The sequence below is a fragment of the Aquarana catesbeiana genome, linkage group LG05, assembly GCF_042186555.1.
Source record: "Aquarana catesbeiana isolate 2022-GZ linkage group LG05, ASM4218655v1, whole genome shotgun sequence".
In the NCBI taxonomy this organism is placed as follows: domain Eukaryota; kingdom Metazoa; phylum Chordata; class Amphibia; order Anura; family Ranidae; genus Aquarana; species Aquarana catesbeiana.
Genome location: NC_133328.1, coordinates 32,377,188 through 32,404,506, shown reverse-complemented (window position 1 = coordinate 32,404,506; position 27,319 = coordinate 32,377,188). Strand labels below are relative to the sequence as shown.

Genomic DNA, 27,319 nt, shown 5'->3' with positions numbered 1-27,319 from the left:
ACTACCTTTTAATAAATACTTTTATTGGAATTCTACACATGGAGATTCTTTTTTTTTTCATGTCACATCGATTTATTTGTATATTATCGCTGTGTGGGAACATATTTCGTGTTGACAGCTACTCACTGATTTATTTGAATTTTACCTGTGTGAATGAGTTTTTAGGGATCATTCACACGTGAGGTTGGGGGGTGGTAAAACCCCATGGTTGAGTCTTTTAATGCCCACCAACCGCTACCCCCTTTAGCAACAGAGGCAGCAGATAGGGGTCTACACATGCCATGGCTGTGATGCCGTGCTTTACAGCCATGGCAGAAATTACACCCCAAGTCCCATTCAAGTGAATAGTGCTGCTCTTCAAAGCACCCGGTTGCGGTGCACTAGCGCAGGGTTAATGCGGGGGGGGGGCAAGCAGGCGATATGTTTCCTCGTTGCCTGTCAAATGCCTTCTGAAGATCTAAATGCTGACTGCTTTTCAGAGAGCAAAGCACATGTGAATGAGCCCTTTATTTATTTATTTTTTCATCTTTTTTTAGAATTTTATTTTTTATTTTCAAGGCTGCCCTGTTGGGGGGGGGGGGGCTTTGGTCTTTTGAGACAGAGAAAGGGACATGGATTCCTTAGAGGCTCCTGTTCATTCACAAACTGAAGCATAGTAAACACAGTTTATCTATTTCAGTGTTGAATGAACACGGTGAGCGATCGCACACTGTGTTTATTCAGGAAAGGAATGGGCTGGTAATTACGACATATTTATGGGCCCCCCCACTATCCATCCTGAAATGACCCCACTTGTGTGTCCTCAGCAGCTGCCCCCAGGAGGGAGAGAGAGGAGGGAAGCTGGCAGCGTTGCAAGGGAAAGGGCACACAGGGAGGCCTGGACAACTGGTGAAAGGGTGGGACAAAGGTGGACCCGGACAGCGCGCGGGGGGGGGGTGATCAGAGAAGCGGGGAGAGGGAGGTGCAAATACTAGAATTCCCCTGCAGCACAGTGGGAGGCAGGGAGAGGAGGAGAAGCTGGGAGCTCTGTAGGGGGAGCCATAAAAGGATCAGTGTCAGGGATGAGGCAGTACAGCCAGCTCTCCTGTGCTTTTAAACTGATAGGGCCTGGGCCCAGTACAGGAGGGCTGGCTGTACTGCCTTATCAGCAGCCCTGCCAGCAGACAATGAATTATCAGGCATCACATTGCCTGGCAATGGGTCCTGCGTGGCCTTGAAGTTGCACTGACACTGATTGTGTTGTGATCCTTCAGTATACTTATATGTTAAAGTGGTGTTCCGGCCGAAATTATACTTTTTAAATAAAAATACCGCTATAATACACAAGCTTAATGTATTCTAGTAACGTTAGTCTGTAAACTAAGGTCTGTTTTGTTAGTTTGTAGCAGTAGTTTGTTATTTTATAAACTTACAGCAGGCCGTGGCCATCTTAAGTGTGGGCATCTGAAGCCAGACTGTATTTCTTCCTGGATCTCATCCTTGCAGATCTCACACATGCTGAGTGCAGCACAAGCAGTGTAATAGGTTTCAGGTCAGGTTTCCATAGCAATGGCAGTGTCAGAGGAAGTTGCCGCCCCTTCCCTAAAGGCATTGCAAACAGGAAATGATGCGATGAGCCACGGCTAGGGAGGAGGAAGTGGAAAAATGAATACAGCAGATATACAGTAGGTGCTGAGAAAAAAAAATTAAAAATATCCAATTCGTTTACAGTGCACAGTTTAGTGAGGGATGCTGAAGAGTTGTAAAAGTGGGTGGAACTCCACTTTAAGAATCCATGGGGTTCTAGAGACACATGTTCTCTTTATTGCTAATCCTGGTTAACCATCTGTTTGCATACAGCACCCCCCTACTTCAGGCTTTCTTTAGGAATGTGTGAGATGGGGATATATTGCAGGCCAGGCTCCAACAAGGAGTATAGGGAACCCTACACTTTTCCCGTCTTTCTGCAGAATGTGACATGATTTATATGCACAACTACACAACTAGCTGAATGAAAACCCAACTTTGGAGCAGGACTGACCAAATCATCCTTCCATAAAAAGATGCTCTGGTCTTGTGCATCTTCATTCTAATAAGATCCAACTGATGGGACTATTAATGTAGTGTGATTACCCCAACCACTCCCGGGTTTCAGGCCGTTGCTTCTGCTAAGTAGACTAAAGCAGACCCACTAGAAAACCAGGTGCCCACATAGAGTGAAGGGAAACCATTGTTTTTCTGCAGCATGCAATGGAATCTCCTAATGTAGGGGATATGTACAGTTTCTCACAAAAGTAAGTACACCCCTCCCATTTTTGTAAATATTTTATTCTATCTTTTCATGTGACAACACGAGAAAGAAATTACACTTTCCTACAATGTAAAGTAGTGAGTGTACAGCTTGTATTACAGTGTAAATTTGCAGTGTAAATTTATTAGAGACCTTGCTCTCCTCTACCTTCCGTTTGAGAATGCCCCACAGATGATCCATAGGGTTTAGGTCTGGAGGCATGCTTGGCCAGTCCATCACCTTTACCCTCAGCTTCTTTAGCAACTGCATCAAAATTGGTCATGGAGACCAATTTGATGCAGTGTGCGGTGTATGGTCTGAGCACAGACAGGCTGACCCCCCACCCCTTCAACCTCTGTAGCAATGCTGGCAGCATTCATCGGTCTATTTTTCAAAGACAACCTCTGGATATGATGCTGAGCATGTGCACTCAACTTCTTCGGTCGACCACGGTGAGGCCTGTTCTGAGTGGAACCCATCCTGTTAAACCGCTGTATGGTCTTGGCCAAAATACTGTAGCTCAGTTTCAGGCTCTTGGCAATCTTCTTATAGCCTAGGCCATCTTTATGTAGAGCAAAAATAATTTTTTTCAGATCCTCAGAGAGTTCTTTGCCATGAGGTTCCATGTTGAACTTCCAGTGACCAGTGTGAGAGAGTGAGAGCGATAACACCAAATTTAACACACCTGCTCCCCATTCACACCTGAGACCTTGTAACACTAACGAGTCACATGACACGGGGGAGGGAAAATGGCTAATTGGGCCCAATTTGGACATTTTCACTTAGGGGTGTACTCACTTTTGTTGCCAACGGTTTAGACATTAATGGCTGTGTGTTGATTTATTTTGAGGGAACAGCAAATTTACTCTGTTATACAAGCTGTACACTCACTACTTTACATTGTAGAAAGTGTCATTTCTTCAGTGTTGTCACATGAAAAGATATAATAAAATATTTACAAAAATGTGAGGGGTGTACTAACTTTTGTGAGATACTGTATGTGCACGCTTACAGCTAAGGAGCAGGAGCCATCAGAACATCCTTCAGTTCACTGATCCTTTCATCCCTTTTCTTTCATATGTATTGAACATCTTTTTGGCACTACCATTTTGCGCAGCACATGTACACAGGCAGTGTGGCTTTCTGTACCTATATCCATTGTTCTCTAACCGGCCACTGTTCTCTGCAGTACAAACAGAGCTGAGTGCAATGGGTCTTCTTATGAAAAGAAAATGAGATGGAAGCAGTCATGATGTTTGAGCAGCTTCATCCTCCTCTAAGAATAACCTGGCATTGATGTTTCTTTCCTGAAAGTGAGCCCTCAAATTTGTGAAAAACTTGTTTGTATAAGACCTGTTTCACACAGGCTTCGGCCAAGTACAAGAGCAGTGTGAACAGCAAACATCTACAAAGCATGTGCAGGGCTTTCAGTAAGCTTTGTTGAGGCTTTTAACGAACCCTTCAGCTCCAGTTTGTAAATGTTGAATACAGATCTACATGTGAGTGCTGATTGCCACTTTAAGCAAGCCACTAACAGGCTTCAGCACTACTTGATACTTGTCAAAAGCCTGCTAGCAGCTTGTTTAAAGTGGCAATCAGCTCTCCAATTAAGATCTGTGTGTAACATTCCCAAACAGGAGCTGAGGGGCACATTAAAGGCTTGGAGAAAGCTGCTCAAAGCTTGCCGAAAGCATTGCAAAAGCTTGCTGAAAGTTTCATAAAAACTTGCTGTTCACAGTCCTCTAATACAAGCTGAAGCCCATGTGAAATAGGCCTAAAGCAGAAGCCTTAGCTACAGCTAGATCAGTTCTGTCAATGCTGTCTGCAGCGATTGAACAGAATATGCCTGCAGCTGGGGGTTATTTACTAAAGGCAAATCCACTTTGCACTACAGGTTCACTGAAAGTGCATTTGGAAGTGCAGTCGCTGTAGATCTGAGGGGTAGATCTGAAATGAGGGGAAGCTCTGCTGCTTTTATCATCCAATCATGTGCAAGCTAAAATGCAGTTTTATATTTTCCTTGCATGTCCCTCTCAGATCTACAGCAACTGCACTTCCAAGTGCACTTGTAGTGTAAAGTGGATTTGCTTTAGTAAATAACCCCCTCCCCCATGTCCCTTTAAGTACTGTCCCTTTAACAATGACCCTGCTAGTATTTCCCTCCTGACAATACCCTGTAGACCCTGAGGCTGTTCTATTCTCTCTTCTGCTTCTCCTCCGAAATTTTTTGTAAAACTGAAGCTTTAAGCAGCAGGAGGGTAGAACTTTCATGGCCATCGGCCCAAATTATCCTCCCATGTCTTGTAAAACCAAATTTGTTTTCTATTTAGCTGGTAACAGTTAAACACATTTCTGTTTTCAGAAGAAGACTTATTAAACTTGGAGTCTCAAAGATCACCCAGGTGGATTTCCAACCTCGAGAAGTAGTTTCTTACTCCAAGGAGACACAGACGCCGATCACTACACATCAGGCAGAAGGTAGGAATTTTATGACGTGATGTACATTGCATCTCTTTTATTACAGACTTTTTTCAAGGAAAATATACCGGTACAACATTTTGAGGTTGATTTACTAAAGACAAATAGAATGTACACTCTGCAAGTGCAGTTGTTCCAGAGCTTAGTAAATGAGGTGAAGCTTCACTTTGCAAAGAATATCCAATCACGTGTAAGGAAAAAAAAAATAAAAAACAGCATTTTTGGCTTGCACATGATTGGATGGTGAAAGTCGGCAGAGATTCTGCTCATTTACTAAGCTCTTTAGAATCTGAACTTTGCAATGTGCACTGTCTATTTGCCTTCAGTAAATCAACCCATTTGTCTCTACATAAAATGTCCAAAAGTCATTTCCCCTAATCCGTTCAAAGTCACAAACGTAAATCACAGTTTGTAGAATCACAGGGAGCAATTTACAATGCTCTACTGTAAATACATTTATGTTCATATTCCTACTGTGTGCACTTTATGATCTTTCCTGCTCAGTGCAGTTATAATAAGCTTAAAGAGGAACTGCAGTCTGCTCACAGAATTTGTAATACAAACATCTTTGCCATTCCTTCCAAACACTTTGCATATTATTTTCTTTACACTATGATTCTGTACTTGCCAAATATGCTGCAGAAATCTCCCTCCACTAAGTCTGGCTGCATCGATTTTAACTGCTGAAGCTGCTGCCTGTTCACTTCCTGGATGTACACAGACACACAGAGGTACACCTCCAGCTCTGCAGCTCTCATTGGCCCTCGTATGACTCACCCTCCTGGCAAAATGACAAAGTGAGAGAGATAAAGAGAGGGCTGTTCATGATGTCATAAGCCTAGGCTTTTTACCAGACAAGAAACAGGAAGTGGGCTGTATAAGGTATTTACTGGCAGAGAAAAATGTTTTGCTATCCAAAGTTAAAACAACAAGGGCAGAAGATTTAATAGATGGAAATTTGAAAAAAAGACTGAAAGTATCATACTTCTTTTTTTTTTTTTTTTCAAATAACAATTTTTATTGGTCACAGATATGTAAAAGTACAAAAGAGTTGTAATTTGCTTGGTACATAGCATCATTGGTAGACGTTCAGCCTGACATTCGATATACAATGGAGTATTTTCAGCTAGATAGAATAACAATGAAGTACATTCTTTATCTGGAAAATTCGTCAACCAATAGATATCTAATTTATACTGGACATAGTCCAAAAATAAGGAAAGAGATAGTAGAGAGAGAAAGAAAAAGAGAAGAGAATATAAGGAGAAAGAAGGGGGGGAGGGAGGAGGGGGGGAGGGTGGTTCTGCCGCCGGTCTAGGGCGGATCCTCCTGTCTATGCCAATCTTCCCAGACTTTATCATGTGTTTCTAGTCTATCTTGTAAACGGGCTGTCATTTTTTCCATGAGCTCTATGTCCTTTATTCTGGTGTATAGATCTGTTGGAGTGGGAGGGGTCTGTTTTTTCCAACGCAGTGCAACCAAGCACCTTGCCGCCGTAATTATATGGCCCATCAGTTTCCTAGAATGGCGAGATATGTTCAATCCGGACACTCCAAAGAGAAATAGTTTCGGGGACCAGGGCACCTGTACTCCCAGCAGGCGAGTCAGTAGGGATTGAACTTCCGCCCAGAACGGGGCAATTTTAGGGCATGACCAGTAGATATGGAATAGAGTCCCTCTGTCTTTACAGCAACGCCAACATCTGTCCGAACTGGAGGGGTATATGGCTCGGAGCACGTCAGGCGTCAGGTACCAGAAATAAAGAATTTTATATGCATTCTCCTTGTACAAAGTACAGAGTGAGCTTTTGGTTGCTTGGGACCAGATCACCTGCCATGTGTTTTCTGGTATCTCCTCGCCTAGACACCTCTCCCATCGGAGCATGTATGTGTGCTTGCCCTGATCCGAGAAACTGTAGGAGTTCAAGATTCGGTATATGTCAGAGATTAGCCCTCGTCTAGTCGAACCTTCTAGTATCAGGCCCTCAAATCTAGTTGGAGTTGAGAATTGTAGGTCTGGGGCAATAGATTGGGCGTAGTGTCGGAGTTGTAGGTAACCATAGAATGCTTGTTTTGGGATGCCAAATTTTTTTTGAAGCTCAGCGAAAGGGAGTAGTCTGCGAGTGCACGGATGGACTAGGTGACCAAAGTGGAACAAGTTTCTGCTCGCCCATGGTGAGGACATCTGATGTGTGAGACCTGCGGGCATTTTGGGGTTGTATAGAAAGGACGTGAGAAGTGATCTCTCGGAGCATAGTATGTGGGCTCGTGATAGTCTACGCCAGAGTGTGCTAAGGTGGAGCATGGGACCCAGGAGCTGGGAGGAATCTACCCTCGCCCTCGCATTCCATAACATACTGTTTGGGTGGACCGGTGCCATCCACAATTTTTCGATTTCTGTCCACTTGTTATAGGAGCGTTGGGTAAACCAGGAGGTCAGGGCTCGCAGTTGGGCTGCCTGATAGTATTTGGTTATGTCAGGAAAGGATAGCCCGCCGTCCGTTCGCGACGCCAGGAGGACCGATCGCGGTATTCTGTGTCTCTTATAGTTCCATATATAACGTATCATGTCCGCCTGTATTTTTCGCAATTCCGCTGTTGGGACCGGGATGGGGAGAGTTTGGAATAGGTAAAGCAATTTTGGCAGAATAACCATCTTAACCGAGGCTATCCTCCCTAGGAGGGATATATGATGTGCCTTCCATTTTCTTAGTAGATCTCTGATATTTTTTAGGAGGGGTGGATAGTTGGCTTTATATAGGGTAGAGTAGGAGGGGGTAATCTGAATTCCTAGGTATTTTAAGGATGAATCATTCCAATGGTAGGAGAAGCATTGTTGTAAATGTTGAATCTCCTGAGCCGGAATATTAATAGGCAGGGCTTCGGATTTGGTTGTGTTTATTTTATAGCCCGACAGGAATCTATACAAATCAAGCTCAGCATGTAGGTTGGGAAGTGAAATCCTGGGTTGGGTCAGGGTGAGTATGATATCGTCGGCAAATAAAGCCAGCTTAAATTCCCTATCTCTCACCCGAATCCCGTGTATGTTTGTATTTTTCCGAATGGTCGCCGCCAGGGGCTCTACACAGAGTGCAAATAGTAGCGGTGATAGCGGGCACCCCTGGCGGGTTCCATTAGCAATCTGGAAGGTCTGTGATAGTGCAAAGGGGGTTTTAACCTGGGAGGAGGGGTTGGTGTATAAATGTCTAATAGCCTGCATGAAAGAGCCCCGGAATCCCATATATTGCAGTGTGGCGAACAGGAAAGGCCAACCAAGGCGGTCAAAAGCCTTTTCTGCGTCGAGACCTAGAACCAGTGCATTTGTTCCTTCCCTGTTCGCCACCTCGATAAGGTCAATAATTCGTCTCGTGTTGTCCCCTGCCTGACGCAGGGGGACAAAGCCTACCTGGTCCTTGTGTATCAAGGACGGAAGTATCAGGTTCAATCGCATTGAGAGGAGCTTAGTAAAGATTTTTAAATCTGAGTTAAGGAGTGCGATTGGCCTGTAGCTTGCACATACAGAGGGGTCCTTGTCAGGCTTGGGGATAAGCGTGAGAAATGATCTTTGCATATCTGCTGGAATGGTAGTATTCTGAAAGAAGGCGTTAAATATCTTACACATGTAGGGTAATAGAATCGGGAGGAATGTCTTATAGTACTCGTAGGGGAGCCCATCTGGGCCGGGGGATTTGTGTGTGGGCAAGGTTTTTATAGTGGCTATTATTTCTTCCTCCGTGATTGGGGTGTTGAGTGAGTCAAGGTCCGTTCTTTGGATTCTAGGAAGGCCACTGTCTTCTAGGTAACGTCGTATTCGTTCCTTGAGGGCAGGAGGTAACGGGTCGTGGGGGATCTCAGGGTTGTTGTATAAGGAGGCGTAGAATTCCCCAAAGGTCTGGGCTATGTCTTGAGGGTGTGTACGTAAAGTGTCTGATCTATCTTTAATTTGGTGAGGGGTGGACATATGGGAGCGTTCCGACAATTTGCGTGCTAGAAGGGAGTGGGCTTTGTTACCTTTGTCGTAGTAGGTTTGTTTTAGTCGTAGGAGTGCTTTCTCCACCTGACCTAATGCCAGGTCTCGAAGGGTGTTTCTAAGACACACCACTTTCTTAAGGATAGGTATGGATGGTGAGGCTTGTAGGCGAAGTTCTAGGACTTTGAGTTCTTTCTCAGTTTTGGAGCTTGGATGCTATTGCGTTTTTTTTCATGGCTGAAGAAAGCGCGATGCATCGTCCCCTGAAAACTGCCTTATGGGCCTCCCAGAGGGTGGTAAGGGAGATGTCGGGGGTATTGTTATCTGAGAAGTAGTTTTTCAAAGTCGTCTCTAATTCCGACTTAGACGGGACATGTTGGAGGAGAAAGTTATTTAATTGCCAATTGCTGGGTTTACATCCCATGACTCCCATCTCCAGTGTTAAGGTTATGGGGGCATGATCTGACCAGGAGATGGGAAGAATCTGGGCCATCTTTGTGATCCGTAAGGTGGCGTTATTGACAAAGAAATAATCTAGGCGGGAATGCATACGGTGGGGGGCTGAGAAAAAGGTATATTGTCTGTCTCCTGGGTGGAGTGTCCGCCAAGTGTCAAATAACGCGTGACGCCTGGTCAGTTGTCTAAATAGTTTGGAGTCACGGGCAGCTCGGGTCTGTGGGGCTGTGGGGTTAATCACATGGCGGTCCAATCCCACCGAATGTGTCAGGTTGAAATCTCCAAACACAATCAGACACTCGTTAGGGGCTTTAAAGAGACGTGTAAAAACCTTGGATAGGAATTGTATCTGACGTACGTTAGGGGCGTAGACGTTGCAAATGGTTATTGCCTGTGATTGCCACTGGCCGCGTAGGATTATATAATGTCCCTTTGGGTCAATGAAAGATTCTAAGCATTTAAACGGGGATCCGCGTTTAAATAAGATCGCCACACCTGCGCGTTTACGAGGGTTAAATGCTTGAAAGGCCTGAGAATAATGTCTGGATGCGAAGGCGAAGGCATCCCCCTTATTAAAGTGTGTTTCCTGTAGTAATGCTATGTCTGCCCCTGATCTCGTGATTTCTTTCAGTGTGAGATGCCTCTTTTTATTTGAGTTCAGCCCGTGGACATTGAGTGATATGAATCTAACCATGTTTCTTGGTGTATATGGGGGCATGTTTACTTAGCTTATCCTGCTGGGACGCTTCTGCATGAGTCGGAGGACGGAGAGATCCACAGATGAGGGTCGACCAGGTGTCCATCCCAGATCCACGGCAGACCAGTGAAGGGGGGAGGGTGGTGGGAGGGAGAGGAGGAGAGGGTAAAGAGAGAGAGAGGGAAAAGAAAAAGAAAATGATTATTACTATCACAATTAAGAATAAACGATTCATCGTGAGCCCGGGTAGTATAGACCACCCGAGCACCAGTAGGTTCCAATAAGCCTCCCCGGCCAGAGCCCCAAGCCAGGGCCCGGTCCGGGGGGGCATAGAGAACCCTTCAATACAAGTGCAACTGAAATGAGGTTATCTAATCTAAATTCTAGAAAGGAACCTTAGTAGGGTAAACCACCAGGGGGGCCTAGTGGGACGGAAACAACCAGGACTAACACCAACTAGTCTCCTATAACTGAAAAATAAACCCGACATTGAAAATACAATGATTGAAAAAAAAAAAAAAAAAAAAAAAAAGAGAAGGGCCTTAGGGGGAGCCGTTGTAGCAAAAATGGGTAGGATAGAGGCAAATGTCTCGCCAATCAGCCTTTTTTAGGCTTGGATTTAGTAGATCCTCGGGGTGAGTCCCGGTCTCTTGGGCGTTTAGTCGGGGGGACTTTCTGCCACACCACAGGAGGTGGCGTTGGCAAGTCCACCAGATCCCAGTCAGGCAGCCGGGGGGCAGGGATCTCTAGGGTGTCGCAGAAGTTCTCCAAGTCCTCTGGAAAGCGTAGTGTGGCAGATTTGCCCAGACGACGGGCTGTAAGGCTGAAAGGAAAGCCCCATCTATATGTAATGTCTTTCTCTTGAAGTAGAATAAGCAGGGGCTGGAGCAATCTTCTCTTCTGTAGAGTGATCCAGGAGAGATCTGGGAAGAGCTGGATTTGTGTGTTTTCAAAGACCACTCTCTTTGCATTGCGTGCTTTGCGCATAATGTCCTCTTTAAGGGGGAAGGAGTGGACCCTACAGATAACATCACGGGGTCTGGAGGCCGGTCCTTTGGGACGCAAGGCCCGATGAGCTCGGTCCATTTCTAGAGGTTTATCTGGGGGGTCCCCAAGGAGGTCGTTGAATAGAAGCTGCAGGGTTTCGCGGAGGTCTTCAGGACCCTCTGATTCAGGTAGACCTCTGACTCGGATATTGTTTCGACGCCCCCTATTGTCGAGGTCCTCGATGTGGCGTTGCATGTTTCGAAGCATTAAATGGTGGTCTGCCCCTTGTAATTGGGTGCGGTGGACTGTCAGTTTGGTCTCTTGAATTTCCTCCTCTGCCATTTCCATCCTCTCAGAGAGATGTTTGAGATTGGTGTGGATGATCTGGATTTCCGCCCGGCATGTAGATTTAACCTCTTCGATAAGGAGTTTGAAGTCCTCTTTTGTGGGTATGGCTTGGAAACAGTCCTGCCAGGAAGTGGGCTGCTGCAAACGAGAGCTGTGGCCCATATGGGGTTGGGGGTAGCTTGGGGGGGAGGATTCCCTGTATAATGCTGGGGGGAGCATAGGATCATATGGGTCTTGTGATTGCAGCTGAGGTGGTATTGTAGGTGCCTGTGGGTTTCCCCATATAGGCCTCTGCCCAGGAGGGGCAGGGTGGGCCCCCGCCAGGCTGTCCAGGGGGGATTCAGTTGGTGAGCAAGCCACCTGGGCGTATGGTTTAGTGTAGTCTATCCCCTGTCCCATCGGTCTGAGGGCGCCCTGGCGTCCGAGCCTCTGTGGCTGGGGGGTACTCGGAGGGGGGCCGTGGTCTTGCTGGGGGGTAAATCTCCCATGGTGAGTACCTTGTCCCCGACCGCTGCTCCAGTCACCTTCCGGGTCTGGTAGTGGGGGAAAGTCATTTGATTGGAGTGAGGGATTGGGGGAAATCGTACCCCTCTGGCGGAGGTAGGGGTCTGACAGTGAGCGCAGCAGTTGCGGGAAGGCCTCCGTGCATTGTGTGTAGGGAGGTGCAGTGCGGCCTAGTGATGTGTCCTGCGGTGAGCTCCGGGGCGGCTCGTGTGCAGGGAGAGGTGGAGGGGGACTCACCGCTGTGGTCCCTTGACCGGACAGTCCATCTATCCCCTGGGTCTGCTCCTCCTTGTTATGAGGTGTGGATGAAGCCGCCGAGAGCTGTTGCCGCTGCGATCTCGTGGCAGAGGAGGAGGCTGACGGCGCCATCTTGTCCCGATCGTCCTCCGGCATGGAGGACCGATTAAAGTATGTCTGGATGGTCGCAGCGGAGCCGGGTGGTGGTTGGGACGAACCCCGGGTCCTGGAGGATCTGGTCCTTCTGTTTCCTCCCATATAATGGAGCTAAAAATCCCCCTTTTCAGGCCTTTAAGCTGCGGGCTAGAGGAGAGCTAGAAGTTAGGCGTCCATGCAGAGCGGCTTCCGGTCACGCCCCCCCGAAAGTATCATACTTCTACACACAAGACAGCCTGTAATAAAAGAGGCAATACAGGCATACCCCACTTTTAAGTACACAACGGGACCAGAGCATGTATGCAAAACGAAAATGTACTTAAATTGAAGCAATACCTTTTTTCACTTCATTGGGGTCAGGGTCTGTAGTGGGGGTGTCAGGGGCTGTAGAGGGGGGTCAGGGTCGGTAGCGGGGGTGTCAGGGGCTGTAGAGGGGGGTCAGGGTCTGTGGTGGGGGTGTCAGGGTCTGTAGTGGGGGTGTCAGGGGCTGTAGAGGGGGGTCAGGGTCTGTAGTGGGGGTGTCAGGGGCTGTAGAGGGGGGTCAGGGTCTGTAGTGGGGGTGTCAGGGGCAGTAGAGGGGGGGTCAGGGGCTGTAGTGGGGGTGTCAGGGGCAGTAGTGGGGGTGTCAGGGGCTGTAGAGGGGGGTCAGGGTCTGTAGTGGGGGTGTCAGGGGCAGTAGAGGGGGGGTCAGGGGCTGTAGTGGGGGTGTCAGGGGCAGTAGAGGGGGGGATCAGGGGCTGTAGTGGGGGTATCAGGGCCTATAGTGGAGGGCCATGGGCTGTAGTGGGAGGGGGGGGCAGGGAGTGAAGTTTATAGTCCTGTACAGTAATCCACTTACATTTAGGCAGCAACTCTGGCTGGCTGGCAGGCATGGCTGGCAACTCTGGGCCTGGTGATAAGTCCAGGCGACAGCTCCGCCTCTTCATACTGCGACTGCGCGACGCAGGATGTCTGTACTTGCGAGGTACTATACATACACTCGCAGGTATGTCCATACTCGTAATACTGCGTACACACGAGCGGACTTTACGGCAGACTTGGTCCGGCGCACTTTTCGATGGACTTTCCGACTGACTTTTCGAATGAACGGACTTGCCTACACACGATCAACCAAAGTCCGATGGATTCGTACGTGATGACGTACGACCGGACTAAAACAAGGAAGTTGATAGCCAGTAGCCAATAGCTGCCCTAGCGTCGTTTTTTGTCCATCGGACTAGCATACAGACAAGCTGACTTATCGACCGGACCTGAGTCCGTCGGAAAGATTTGAAACATGTTTCATTTCTAGGTCCATCGAACTTTAGGGAAAAAAAAGTCAGCTGGAGCTCACACACGGTCGAATTATCCGACGTACTCCGGTCCGCCGTAAAGTCCGCTCGTGTGTGCGCGGCATCAGTGTACGTAAAGTGAGTGTACTTAAAGCGGGGTATTCCTTTCCAGCGGCCGGGGTGTTTCCTCTCACCAGTTCATATGTCCTGTAGTGATGTACAAACCAGCAGGAGGAACAACAGTGTGCGGCGGGGGAGCGGGGATTCTTACAAGCCTGGTGATGATGTTACAGGGAATAATAAAAGCTGTTTCCCTACAGGAACAAGGTAAAAGAAAAAATGGTTGGACGTGATCTAGAGAGGGAGAGGAAGGTTCGGTGTAAGATTTGGGTCACGTTCATACAATCCATTAACATACACTATTATTGTCAGGACAGGCAGTGACCTAAATATCTTTGCATAAACTCCTATTATTCCAGTAAATTTATAAGGTACTACTAGAAACTACTGGTAAGACTTATTAAACGCAGTGTTCTTCTCCCCATCCTGTGCTGCAAATGCATTTACCTAATATTAGGTCGGATGTTATATGTGGAGTTAAAGGAGAAGTGTGTACAATATGCTTCATAGGATTGTTTTTTTCTGCTGCTTTTTTTTTCTGCCAGCAGTTGTGGTGTTTTTTCTGCTGCCTAGTGTGCGTGGACCCTTAATGTCACCTACAAACGCATCACCTCTCTTTCCTGTCAGCCGCCTGTATATTGCCTTTGACTGAATTATTGCACACAGTAGTCACTGCCTCCATTGAAAAATCTTGTTTCAAACCTCAGCTTATGTTGCATTCGATATCGTCTTGCTAAGAGGTTAAACAATTTCTTGATGGTTATTTTACAGTCATTATCATTTTTTTCCTGTAGATGGCAGCAGAGGCCTTACTGAAACTAAAAGTGTTGATAAATTCAATGAAAGGTTACAGTGGTAGTGCATGTTTCCTTTTTATACTTTATTTGAAACATTATGGTGGAATTTAAAGCGTTTGTAAACCCAACATTTCATATCCCTGATATGTGGCTGGTGTACCATGTACTTGTATAAAAAAAGTCTACTGTTCTCTTTGTATTGCTTCTCTTATGTGAAATCCTTTGTGATCCTGCCAGCCCATCTGCTGTCCTATTAAAAATTGACCACACTAAGCAGGAGAGAACAGCGTGGTCACTTTTCACTTTTAAAAACTGACCACACTAAGCAGGAGAGAACAGCTTGGTCACTTCACTAGCTATACTGGGAACTCAGCCTGCTCTCCTCCAATGATTAGACCACCCCCACCCGCACAGCCATTCACTGGAAAGCTCAGTGTTCTGCAGCTTCTCCTCCCCCCAGCTTTTATACAGCTCTGAGAACAGAGGCAATGTGAGGACTTATAAAAAAAGATAAAAAAGGTAGTTATCTTTATATATATATATATATATATATATATATATATATATATATATATATATATATATATATATATATATTTTGCCTTTCATTTATTTTTTAGACTGACTGGGTTGTTTTATGTGTGTGTGTGTGTGTGTATATATATATATAGATGCGCAGGAACGTGCAGTTTTGAGCATGTTTTAGAAATCCACGAAAAGTGCGATACAAACACGTGTCGTGCATGTGATGCTATTGTTAATGGCACCCCAAGCGTGGTTAGCAGACACATTTGGCCGTGCGTTTTGTTGCGTGACAAGCGCCTGTTGAAAAAACACGCAATGCCTCATAAGAAAAAGGTGCTACTACGCCGTGGTGAACAAGGCCGTCATTGCTGAAACGCGTTAACATCTGCTGTACCTACCTGTCTTTTATGGAGTATCAATAAATTTGAAAAGATTTAAGAGCATGTATGGCGTTGCGGATCATCATCTATTAGTTCATGCAATATCCTCATGCCTGAAAAGGTTCTGGAGCTTCTTTGGTGTGTTTGTCATGCATAGGAAAGCCCCTTCAAGTGAAAGAGGCACAAAAAGCGCCAATAACCATGTGCTGGAACACTGGTTCCCTCTACGCTAGGTGTGAATGGGACTTTAGCGTACACTGATTAGTGCATGCGCAGCTCAGCGTATGGGTTTAAGGATGAAGCAATGCCTGTGCCCATGCGCAGATGTTAATTCGTCTCCAGCCAGCCAGTCAAGGTAGCTAAAGATCCAGACCCAGAAGAAGACTGGATGAAGATGTCAGCGGTGGTGACAGAGTGACTGGGAAGATCGCTCAGATTGCATTGCTGGAGGTCATTCCACCATAATGTGAGACTTTGCAGCATATTATGGCAAAAGCCACCTACTTTGATGCAGAATTTAAAGTGATTGTAAACCATGAATTTTTTTTTACATAACAAACATGTTCTATTTACCTTTTCTGTGCAATGGTTTTTCCCAGAGCAGTTGTGATCCTCTTCTTCTGGGGGTCACCCTCCAGTGCTTTTGGCTCCTCCCCTCTGCCGAGTACCCCCCCCAAGGCGCTTGCTAAGGGGGGTACTGTTGGGGCCTCACTTCTGAGCCCCGCTACCTGCGTCCATAGACACCCCCACTACCTCATCATTGGCTTTGATTGACAGCAGCAGGAACCAATGGCTCCCACTGCTATCAATCTGCCCTGTGAGAAGAGAGAGAGTTGAGAGAGCCGCTGCCCTCATGCACAGCACTGTATCGAGATAAGGCTCAGGTAAGTATGGGGGGGGGGGGGAACCTGGACACACAAGGTTTTTTTACGTTAATGTAGAGAAGGCATTAAGGTTAAAAAAAAAACCTGAAGAACCACTTTATTTCTGCTTTCACATTAATCGCTTGCAGACCACATAACCTAGATATATGGCGGCAAGGCGGCTTGGCTGTGCCAGTTTAAGTACATGGTACATGATCTGACACTTCCAGGTAGGGGGTGCGTGCTCGACACCAAGGACCCAGCTGTGCAGTGGTTAAACACAGCAGATGTCTATCACCAGGTGCCGGCCAACGGATTACCACCGGCAACCCGCCGATCGTCATGAATTTACACAGGACAGAGCTCTGCCTTGTTTACAGACTGTCCTGTCAGCGGGGGAAGTAATAGATTTTCTTTCCCCGCAAAGCAGAGAATAAAATCAATTACTTCCCCTAGTAAAAGCACCACACACAGTACACCAAAACACTGGCTAGGCACACATTTAAGAAAAAGACAATTCCATAGCTCAACTCACCAACCAGTCTGCTGACCAACCAAATTTACCTGTCTAACCGTATGTTAAAAGCAGGGGTTTAGTTAGCACACATTTGCAAACGCATGTGAAAGCTGCAAGGCCTCGTCAAGGCACCCTGTATTACTTGCAGTCCTAACACTAAATTTATAAGTGTCTCCACAGTGGAAGCACATGCATTGAATGGATAGGTGTGAGACAGGTGAGCCAGGAGGCCGCCCTAGCCCCCTTAAAGGGACAGGACACACACTGGACACCCAGCAGTAGCAGCAGAGGCGTCCAGTGTGTCCCCGACCCAAATATACAAACGGTAACAAGACACTGGTCACCGCCCACACCCATAACTGGCCTTCACAGTAAGGAGCACATGGAGGGCATATACATACAAGAAAAAGACAATTCCATAGCTCAACTCACCAACCAGTCTGCTGACCAACCAAATTTACCTGTCTAACCGTATGTTAAAAGCAGGGGTTTAGTTAGCACACATTTGCAAACGCATGTGAAAGCTGCAAGGCCTCGTCAAGGCACCCTGTATTACTTGCAGTCCTAACACTAAATTTATAAGTGTCTCCACAGTGGAAGCACATGCATTGAATGGATAGGTGTGAGACAGGTGAGCCAGGAGGCCGCCCTAGCCCCCTTAAAGGGACAGGACACACACTGGACACCCAGCAGTAGCAGCAGAGGCGTCCAGTGTGTCCCCGACCCAAATATACAAACGGTAACAAGACACTGGTCACCGCCCACACCCATAACTGGCCTTCACAGTAAGGAGCACATGGAGGGCATATACATACAAGAAAAAGACAATTCCATAGCTCAACTCACCAACCAGTCTGCTGACCAACCAAATTTACCTGTCTAACCGTATGTTAAAAGCAGGGGTTTAGTTAGCACACATTTGCAAACGCATGTGAAAGCTGCAAGGCCTCGTCAAGGCACCCTGTATTACTTGCAGTCCTAACACTAAATTTATAAGTGTCTCCACAGTGGAAGCACATGCATTGAATGGATAGGTGTGAGACAGGTGAGCCAGGAGGCCGCCCTAGCCCCCTTAAAGGGACAGGACACACACTGGACACCCAGCAGTAGCAGCAGAGGCGTCCAGTGTGTCCCCGACCCAAATATACAAACGGTAACAAGACACTGGTCACCGCCCACACCCATAACTGGCCTTCACAGTAAGGAGCACATGGAGGGCATATACATACAAGAAAAAGACAATTCCATAGCTCAACTCACCAACCAGTCTGCTGACCAACCAAATTTACCTGTCTAACCGTATGTTAAAAGCAGGGGTTTAGTTAGCACACATTTGCAAACGCATGTGAAAGCTGCAAGGCCTCGTCAAGGCACCCTGTATTACTTGCAGTCCTAACACTAAATTTATAAGTGTCTCCACAGTGGAAGCACATGCATTGAATGGATAGGTGTGAGACAGGTGAGCCAGGAGGCCGCCCTAGCCCCCTTAAAGGGACAGGACACACACTGGACACCCAGCAGTAGCAGCAGAGGCGTCCAGTGTGTCCCCGACCCAAATATACAAACGGTAACAAGACACTGGTCACCGCCCACACCCATAACTGGCCTTCACAGTAAGGAGCACATGGAGGGCATATACATACAAGAAAAAGACAATTCCATAGCTCAACTCACCAACCAGTCTGCTGACCAACCAAATTTACCTGTCTAACCGTATGTTAAAAGCAGGGGTTTAGTTAGCACACATTTGCAAACGCATGTGAAAGCTGCAAGGCCTCGTCAAGGCACCCTGTATTACTTGCAGTCCTAACACTAAATTTATAAGTGTCTCCACAGTGGAAGCACATGCATTGAATGGATAGGTGTGAGACAGGTGAGCCAGGAGGCCGCCCTAGCCCCCTTAAAGGGACAGGACACACACTGGACACCCAGCAGTAGCAGCAGAGGCGTCCAGTGTGTCCCCGACCCAAATATACAAACGGTAACAAGACACTGGTCACCGCCCACACCCATAACTGGCCTTCACAGTAAGGAGCACATGGAGGGCATATACATACAAGAAAAAGACAATTCCATAGCTCAACTCACCAACCAGTCTGCTGACCAACCAAATTTACCTGTCTAACCGTATGTTAAAAGCAGGGGTTTAGTTAGCACACATTTGCAAACGCATGTGAAAGCTGCAAGGCCTCGTCAAGGCACCCTGTATTACTTGCAGTCCTAACACTAAATTTATAAGTGTCTCCACAGTGGAAGCACATGCATTGAATGGATAGGTGTGAGACAGGTGAGCCAGGAGGCCGCCCTAGCCCCCTTAAAGGGACAGGACACACACTGGACACCCAGCAGTAGCAGCAGAGGCGTCCAGTGTGTCCCCGACCCAAATATACAAACGGTAACAAGACACTGGTCACCGCCCACACCCATAACTGGCCTTCACAGTAAGGAGCACATGGAGGGCATATACATACAAGAAAAAGACAATTCCATAGCTCAACTCACCAACCAGTCTGCTGACCAACCAAATTTACCTGTCTAACCGTATGTTAAAAGCAGGGGTTTAGTTAGCACACATTTGCAAACGCATGTGAAAGCTGCAAGGCCTCGTCAAGGCACCCTGTATTACTTGCAGTCCTAACACTAAATTTATAAGTGTCTCCACAGTGGAAGCACATGCATTGAATGGATAGGTGTGAGACAGGTGAGCCAGGAGGCCGCCCTAGCCCCCTTAAAGGGACAGGACACACACTGGACACCCAGCAGTAGCAGCAGAGGCGTCCAGTGTGTCCCCGACCCAAATATACAAACGGTAACAAGACACTGGTCACCGCCCACACCCATAACTGGCCTTCACAGTAAGGAGCACATGGAGGGCATATACATACAAGAAAAAGACAATTCCATAGCTCAACTCACCAACCAGTCTGCTGACCAACCAAATTTACCTGTCTAACCGTATGTTAAAAGCAGGGGTTTAGTTAGCACACATTTGCAAACGCATGTGAAAGCTGCAAGGCCTCGTCAAGGCACCCTGTATTACTTGCAGTCCTAACACTAAATTTATAAGTGTCTCCACAGTGGAAGCACATGCATTGAATGGATAGGTGTGAGACAGGTGAGCCAGGAGGCCGCCCTAGCCCCCTTAAAGGGACAGGACACACACTGGACACCCAGCAGTAGCAGCAGAGGCGTCCAGTGTGTCCCCGACCCAAATATACAAACGGTAACAAGACACTGGTCACCGCCCACACCCATAACTGGCCTTCACAGTAAGGAGCACATGGAGGGCATATACATACAAGAAAAAGACAATTCCATAGCTCAACTCACCAACCAGTCTGCTGACCAACCAAATTTACCTGTCTAACCGTATGTTAAAAGCAGGGGTTTAGTTAGCACACATTTGCAAACGCATGTGAAAGCTGCAAGGCCTCGTCAAGGCACCCTGTATTACTTGCAGTCCTAACACTAAATTTATAAGTGTCTCCACAGTGGAAGCACATGCATTGAATGGATAGGTGTGAGACAGGTGAGCCGCAAAGCAGAGAATAAAATCAATTACTTCCCCTAGTAAAAGCACCACACACAGTACACCAAAACACTGGCTAGGCACACATTTAACCCTTTGATTGCCCTAGATGTTTAACCCCTTCCCAGCCAGTGTCATTAGTACAGTGCATATTTTTAGCACTGATCACTGTATTAGTGTCACTGGTCCCCAAAAAGTGACAGTGTCCAAATGTACGCCGCAGTCCTGCTATAAGTCGCTGATTGCCGACATTAATACCGTAGTAAAAAAAAAAACTGTAAATTTAAAAAAAAATTAAATTCCAGTATATATCCCAAAATTTGTAGACGCTATAACTTTTGCGCAAACCAATCAATATACACTTTTACCAACAAATATGTAGCAGAATGCATATTGGCCTAAAATGATGAATAAATTAGATTTTTTAAAATTTTTTTGAGTATGTTTTATAGCAGAAAGTAAAAAATATTGTTTTTTTAAAATGTAAAATGCAGAGGTGATCAAATACCACCAATGGAATGCTCTGTTTGTGGGAAAAAAGGACATAAATTTTATTTGTGTACAGCGTCACATGACCGCGCAATTGTCAGTTAAAGTAACGCAGTGGCGTTTAGCAAAAAATTACCTGGTCATGAAGGGGGGGGGTTAAATCTCCTGGAGGTTAAGTGGTTAAATCGGGAATAGCAGCATCCATATTTTAATCCTCACAGGCTCCCAATAGAAGGCTCCCAATAGGAAGCAGCAGTTATATTTCATCATCTGCTTGTACTCTCAGCTCATTCGCTAGCCATGTGACAAAGATAAGGAATGATATTCACCATATTTACAGTCATTATTCATTTACCTGCCTGCTTGGGACTTTTAAAAAAAACATAAGTAACAGGTTTCAGCTAGTGCATACTGATATATATCATATAGTAAACTTGTTGACAGATGACCTGACAAGGTATATAATCGCCATCTCTCCGTATGGAAACGCTGCCTATTGTTTGTGTATGCATTTGTCAAGCTGTCCTTAAGATAAGCCTTTTATTTTTTTATTATCGATCTTAACAAACTCTGATATATTGGCCTATTGTCTAGTTATTTTTTACAACTTAAACCCCTCTTGGACACAAAGACTTATTAGTGATGGTGCTGTGCAACAAATTAGCCAGCGGGTCTCCAGCCTTCGTCCCGGGCGGAATGAGGTATGTGTGAATGTGTAATGACGTGTCTCCTATTTTACAGAACAATAAATGTATAAGTGATTTGTAACACCTCACAATTACTGTACCTTTGGGCTTCTTACTGATGAAAACACACGATAAACCACTAGACGTGAAAAGGAGTATGAAATACGAGCATCGAAAACAGTTTTTGGCACTGGCTCCTTGTTATAGCACTTTTATTTTCCTTTATGTGTGTGTTTTGTTGGTTGCCTGGTGTTTTCTATAGTTTCCATAAGGTGAGCTAGGATAAAGTGCAATGATGCTCTTATTCTTCTATCTAAAGCCTGCCATAGATGGATCGAATCTCGGTAGGGACCGGCCGAGTTTCGATCTATGTATGGAAAGGCTGGTTGTACTGAAGTTGATCCATCCTGTCTGTTAGGGACAGTACTAGAGGTAGGGAAAGGTTCCTGGAGAGGAGGGAAAGTGTAGGGTCGCAACTTCTCTGGACATCTTCCCATTTGAGCGTGAAACAGCCAGGCTGCATTCTGCCCCTCTCTATAAATGCTGTCATTCGGCTTGGAACTCACTTTGTTCACGTTGCTTTACCTGTGATTGCACCCGGTTGGGTCTGTCAGATTGTGAGGGCATCTCCTGTGTACAGCCCTCTTCAGATCACCCCACAGATTTCCAATGGGATTCAGGTCTGGGCTCTGGCTGGGCCATTCCAAAACTTTAATCTTCTTCTGATGAAGCCATTTCTTTGTTGATTTGGATGTATGCTTTGGGTCGTTGTCATGCTGAAAGATGAAGTTCCTCTTCATGTTCAGCTTTCTGGCAGAAGCCTAAAGGTTTTGTGCCAATATTGACCGGTATTTGGAACTGTTCATAATTCCCTGTACCTTGACTAAGGCCCCTGTTCCAGCTGAAAAAAAACAGCCCCAAAGCATGATGCTGCCATCACCATGCTTCACGGTGGGTATGATGTTCTGTTGGTGATGTGCAGTGTTGTTTTTGCACCAAACATATCTTTTGGAATTATTGCCAAAAAGTTCAACCTTGGTTTCATCAGACTATAACACATTTTCCCACATGCTTTTGGGAGACTTCAGATGTGTTTTTGCAAAATTTAGCCGGACTAGGATGTTTTTGTTCGTAAGAAAAGGCTTCCATCTTCACACTCTACCCCATAGCCCAGACATATGAGGAATACGGGGGATTGTTTGCCACATCTATCACACAGCCAATACTTGCCAGATATTCCTGCGGCTCCTTTAATGTTCCTGTAGGTCTCTTGGCAGCCTCCCCGACCAGTTTTCTTCTCGTCATTTCATCAATATTTGAGGGACGTCCAGTTCTTGGTAATGTCACTGTTGTGCCAAATTTTCTCTACTTGATGATGACTGTCTTCACTGTGTTCCATGGTATATCTAATGCCTTGGAAATTCTTTTGTACACTTATTCTGATTGATACCTTTTAACAATGAGATCCCTCTGATGCTCTCGAAGTTCTGAAATTATTTATCTTTGTCTCATTTTTTTACTTCACAGAAACCTGACATTTTAACAGGGGTGTGTAGACTTTTTATATCCATTGTATCTAAAGAAATTGGAATTTTCGACTTATAAAAAGTTTATTACAAATATAAAAACACATGTAAAATAAAATTCCACATTCCGGTCCCGTAAAACCGGCAGATTAAACCAGAAAGAGCTACTCAGTTTCTATAGTGTCCATAGTTACACTAAGGGATTTAAAAGGTCGACGCGTTTCGCAATCCTTGCTTCCTCAGGACTTGGTATTTTTGGATATAGAGATGAGTAGCCTGGCTAAAGAATATACATAATAAATACAAATACTTACATTTTAGTACATTGTAAAGTATAACAACAATTGAGCAGATATAAATATTTTTCTGCATGTATATGGGCAGGATCAGACAAATTACATATTGCAAAAAAACAAAAAATGGTATAATATGGAATATTGGGAGAAGCAACTGGGCATGAAAAAAAAAAATGATAAAGCATTATTACGATTAATTACTTCGAGATACTTAGAGTACTACAGCCCTGGCCAAAATTTTGAGAATTATACAAATATTAATTTTCACAAAGTCTGCTGCCTGAGTTTTTATGGTGGCAATTTGCATATACTCCAGAATGTTATGAACAGTGATGAGATGAATTGCAATTAATTTAAAGTCCCTCCTTGCCATAAAAATTTACTTAATCCCCCCCAAAAAAACAATTTCCACTGCATTTCAGCCCTGGCACAAAAGGACCAGTTGTCAGTGATTCTCTCACTAACACAAGTGTGAGTGTTGATGGGGACAAGGCTGGAAATCATTCTGTAATGCTGATTGAGCTAGAATAACAGACTGGAAGCTTTAAGAGGCGGGTGGTGCTTGAAATCATTGTTCTTCCTCTGATAAATACCTGCAAGGAAACACATGCAGTCCTCATTGCTTTGCACAAACAGTGATTCACATGCAAGGATATTGCTGCTACTAAGATTGCACCTAAATCAACCATTTACGGATCATCAAGAACTTCAAGGAGAGGGATTCAATTGTTGTGAAGAAGGCTTCAGGGCAACCAAGAAAGTCCAGCAAGCGCCAGGACCGTCTCGTACAGTTGAATCAGCTGCGGAATCGGAGCACGACCAGTGCAGAGCTTGCTCAAGAATGGCAGAAGGCAGGTGTGAGTACATCTGCATGCACAGTGAGGAGAAGACTTTTGGAGGATGGCCTGGTGTCAAGAAGTGCAGGAAAGAAGCCACTTCTCTCCAGGAAAAACATCAGGGACAGACTGATTTCCTGCAAAAGGTACAAGGATTGGACTGCTGAGGACCCAGCAGCAGAGGTTGGGCTGGGGTGGGGATTTGTGGTGTAAGCTGCCAGGCCACATTTAAGAGTGCTTGTGTAAGCCACAGCTGAAACTGTTGGGTAGGGTGTGGCATAAGCTAGGTGATAGGTGAGGAACACTGTGCGTGAATAGATAGTCTTGAAAACTCCAGACGGTGGAATAATCATCACTTTATTTGAGTCATAAAAAAAACTAGCCAAAGCCTTTTAGTGGAGTGCAGCTCCCCCTTTTCCAGGAGTTTGGTGGTGTAAAGCTGGCCATACACTAGTAGATTTTCAAACACGTTTACCAAAATTTTCCTCAGTACATTCGGTGACATCGTGAATATCGTCTGAATGCACTTCAAAAATCATTTGCTTTTAACAATCAGTTTAAGAGTGAAAGGACTTTTCCAACTGAAAACCGCATTCACTGTAATGCCCTGTACACACGATCGGACTTTCCGACAACAAAACCGTGGATTTTTGTTCGAAGGATGTTGGCTCTAACTTGTCTTGCATACACACGGTCACACAAATGTTGGCCAACACTTACGAAGATAGTGACAAGACGTCCGTGATATCTTCATTACGAATGCTAGTTATATCTCCGGCTCGTACTTGATCCCAAGCATGCGTGGACTTTTGCCCGACGGACTTGTGTACACATGATTGGAAAGTCCAAACAACAAACATTTCTTGGCGGAAAATTTGAGAACCTGCTAGCCAACATTTGTTGGTGGAAAGTCCAGCAACAAATGTTCGATGGAGCACACACACGGTCGGACTTTCAGCCAACAAGCTCACATCCAACATTTGTTGTCGGAAAATCCGATCGTGTGTACGGGGCATATGGCTCAATTTACACCTATGCATGTTACTTTTGAGCATTTCTGCAGTGCTTTTTGCTGTGTTTTCAGCATTTTTGGACACACATTTTTTGATGCAATTTTCCTTTTATTTGGCCAATTTGTTGTTGGGCAGATTAAGTAATGCAAAACGCATCAAAAACGCGCTAAAACACACTACATGCTTTCTGCAGCATCTCCATTGAAGTCTATTGAACCAAAAAAAGCAGAGTTTAAAAAAGTCCATGACCCTTTCCAAAAATGCAGAGGCACAAAAAAAATACATTGATGTGAACATGTTCCATAGGAACCCATGTTAAAAAAATGTCTTGTGTTTCTGCAAAAAGTATGAAAAACACACTGGTGTGATTAGAGCCTTAGAAATTACTTTGACCAACTCCTTAGAATTTTCTCGTCACTGCGGTATAAAATAAATGTTGCTCTCACTCACCACTGACCAGGTCTAGCACTACCTCACCCATACATGACAAAGGTTACCTGCTGCAAGGACTTTTTTTGGTTGGGCTTCCCATTGGGTAGAGCTGTTGTGGATGGAACTTTTGAACATCAGTGCTACAGTGCATGCGTAGTAGTGACATAATATTATTCTTGCGGCAGGCATCAGGTATTGGTGCTATTTGGGGTTTTCCCAAAGACTGTACACTACCCTCTATGGCAGTGGTTCTCAACCTCTCTAGTGCCGTGACCCCTTGATAAAATTTCCCAAGTTGTGGAGACCCCTAATCGTAAAATTATTTTTATAGCGTGGGTTATCAGCACCCAAGGCAAGACAAGTAATTTGCGCCCCTAACCCACAGACATTTAGCGCTCCCTGAGTCCCTTCCACTTGTACAGTATTAAAACCCCTTATGGTACATTTTAGGATGCAAAAATAGAAATCTCTCCTGCGCTCAGGTGTCTAGTTCCTCAATGTGTGGTATGACCGAATACGTTCAGTGGTATCTGCCGTCTTGCAGCCCTCCTCAGAATAATGGGTATTCACAGACTAAAGAAAAAAGAAAAAGAGGGAGGGCGCACCGACCTAGTGCATTACTAATGTAATGGCCATTACCCGCTTAGGCTCTGAGGAAGGGGGTTCTCCCCCGAAACGCGTTAGACATCGCTATATCCACTTCATGTTCGGTCCGGGTTTGTCGATGTTCAGAACTGCGTACCTGTAGCATTGTCAATGCCTGTCATTCATGCTCGTTTGTGAGTATATATTTTGCTGTTTTACACTTTAATAAAATGTTACCATTGGTAATGCACTAGGTCGGTGCGCCCTCCCTCTTTTTCTTTTTACATTTTAGGATGCACCACTCTTTCTCTTTGTTCTCCTTTATTTCCCTTTTATCTCTCTCTATCCTAATGTCTTGTTTTTTTCCCCCCCATCCCACTATCTAGCCGTCTTTCTTGTTCTTTCTCTTATTCTTTCTCTCCCTTTTTCTTTGTTCCTCTCCCTCTTTTCCTCTCCCTTCCATGTATTCTCTATTTTTATTCCTTCTCTTACTCCTTGGTGGGGGGTGGGGGGAATGGGATGAGTGGTAGTGCTGGGGGAAGTTCTGATCAGCCAACTTAAGTGCTCTTGATCAAGGTCATCTGCTGATCTGAGAACTGTAGTGGGGACTTTTAATGGCAACTATATTCACAGGTAGTGTTACTCACTGTGTCTCCAGCTTCACTGTGTCTCCGACTTTGTGGTGTCTCGTAGCAGTGACACCTATGCCGAAATCAGGAAATAGGGTCTCTTTCAGCCCCTCCCACTTCACATTCCTCACCAGTCAGCTGACCTCTACTCTCTGCCCCCAGCCATGCCATGAACTGAATGGACGGCTGCGAAGAGGGTGAGTGGGCGGCCGCAGGCTCCAGAGACAGCCCTGCTGGGTGGCCGCAAAAAGGCTGGAGGTGCAGGCTTCAGGAACAGCCAAGGATTTGGTGACCCCTGGCAAATCATCGTTTGACCCCCAAGGGGGTCCCGACCCCCAGGTTGAGAACCACTGCTCTATGGCATTTTGTGACAGTACTGCTGATCTCCTGTAACCTGCAACAATCTTCACAGATACTGACAATAAGCTCTTAGCACAAGAAGTCTCCCATCACTAATAACTTGTTTGTGGCTCCTACTTGCCACATGATCCACCTTGAGAAAGCTCAAATACGTTATTAGCAATGGCAGACTTTCTGTGCCAAGAAATGATTGCTGGTATGTGTAGGGATCACTGGAGTTAGAAGAGATCAGTAGCTGTTTAATTAAATGCCAGGCCCGTATGGGAGGGGGGGGGGAGGGGAAGGTAGTGTACAGTCTTTGGGATAGCCCAAATGGTGCCTAGTCTGTATGGAATCCCGCACTTCCGTAAGAGTCAATCTCCTT

General features: G+C 45.6%; 1 protein-coding gene across 7 annotated transcripts in view; it reads left to right on the top strand.

Moving 5' to 3' along the window:
* DYNC1I1 (dynein cytoplasmic 1 intermediate chain 1) overlaps nucleotides 1-27,319 on the top strand; it is a 646,676-nt gene that overhangs the window by 117,866 nt on the left and 501,491 nt on the right. For 5 of the 7 annotated variants that reach the window (XM_073629570.1, XM_073629574.1, XM_073629572.1 and 2 more), the window contains one exon: nucleotides 4,632-4,747. In XM_073629570.1, coding sequence (XP_073485671.1) covers nucleotides 4,632-4,747 — 116 coding nt within the window. The remainder of the gene's footprint in view (nucleotides 1-4,631; nucleotides 4,748-27,319) is intronic. The other 2 variants (XM_073629573.1, XM_073629571.1) reach the window with 1 other exon arrangement.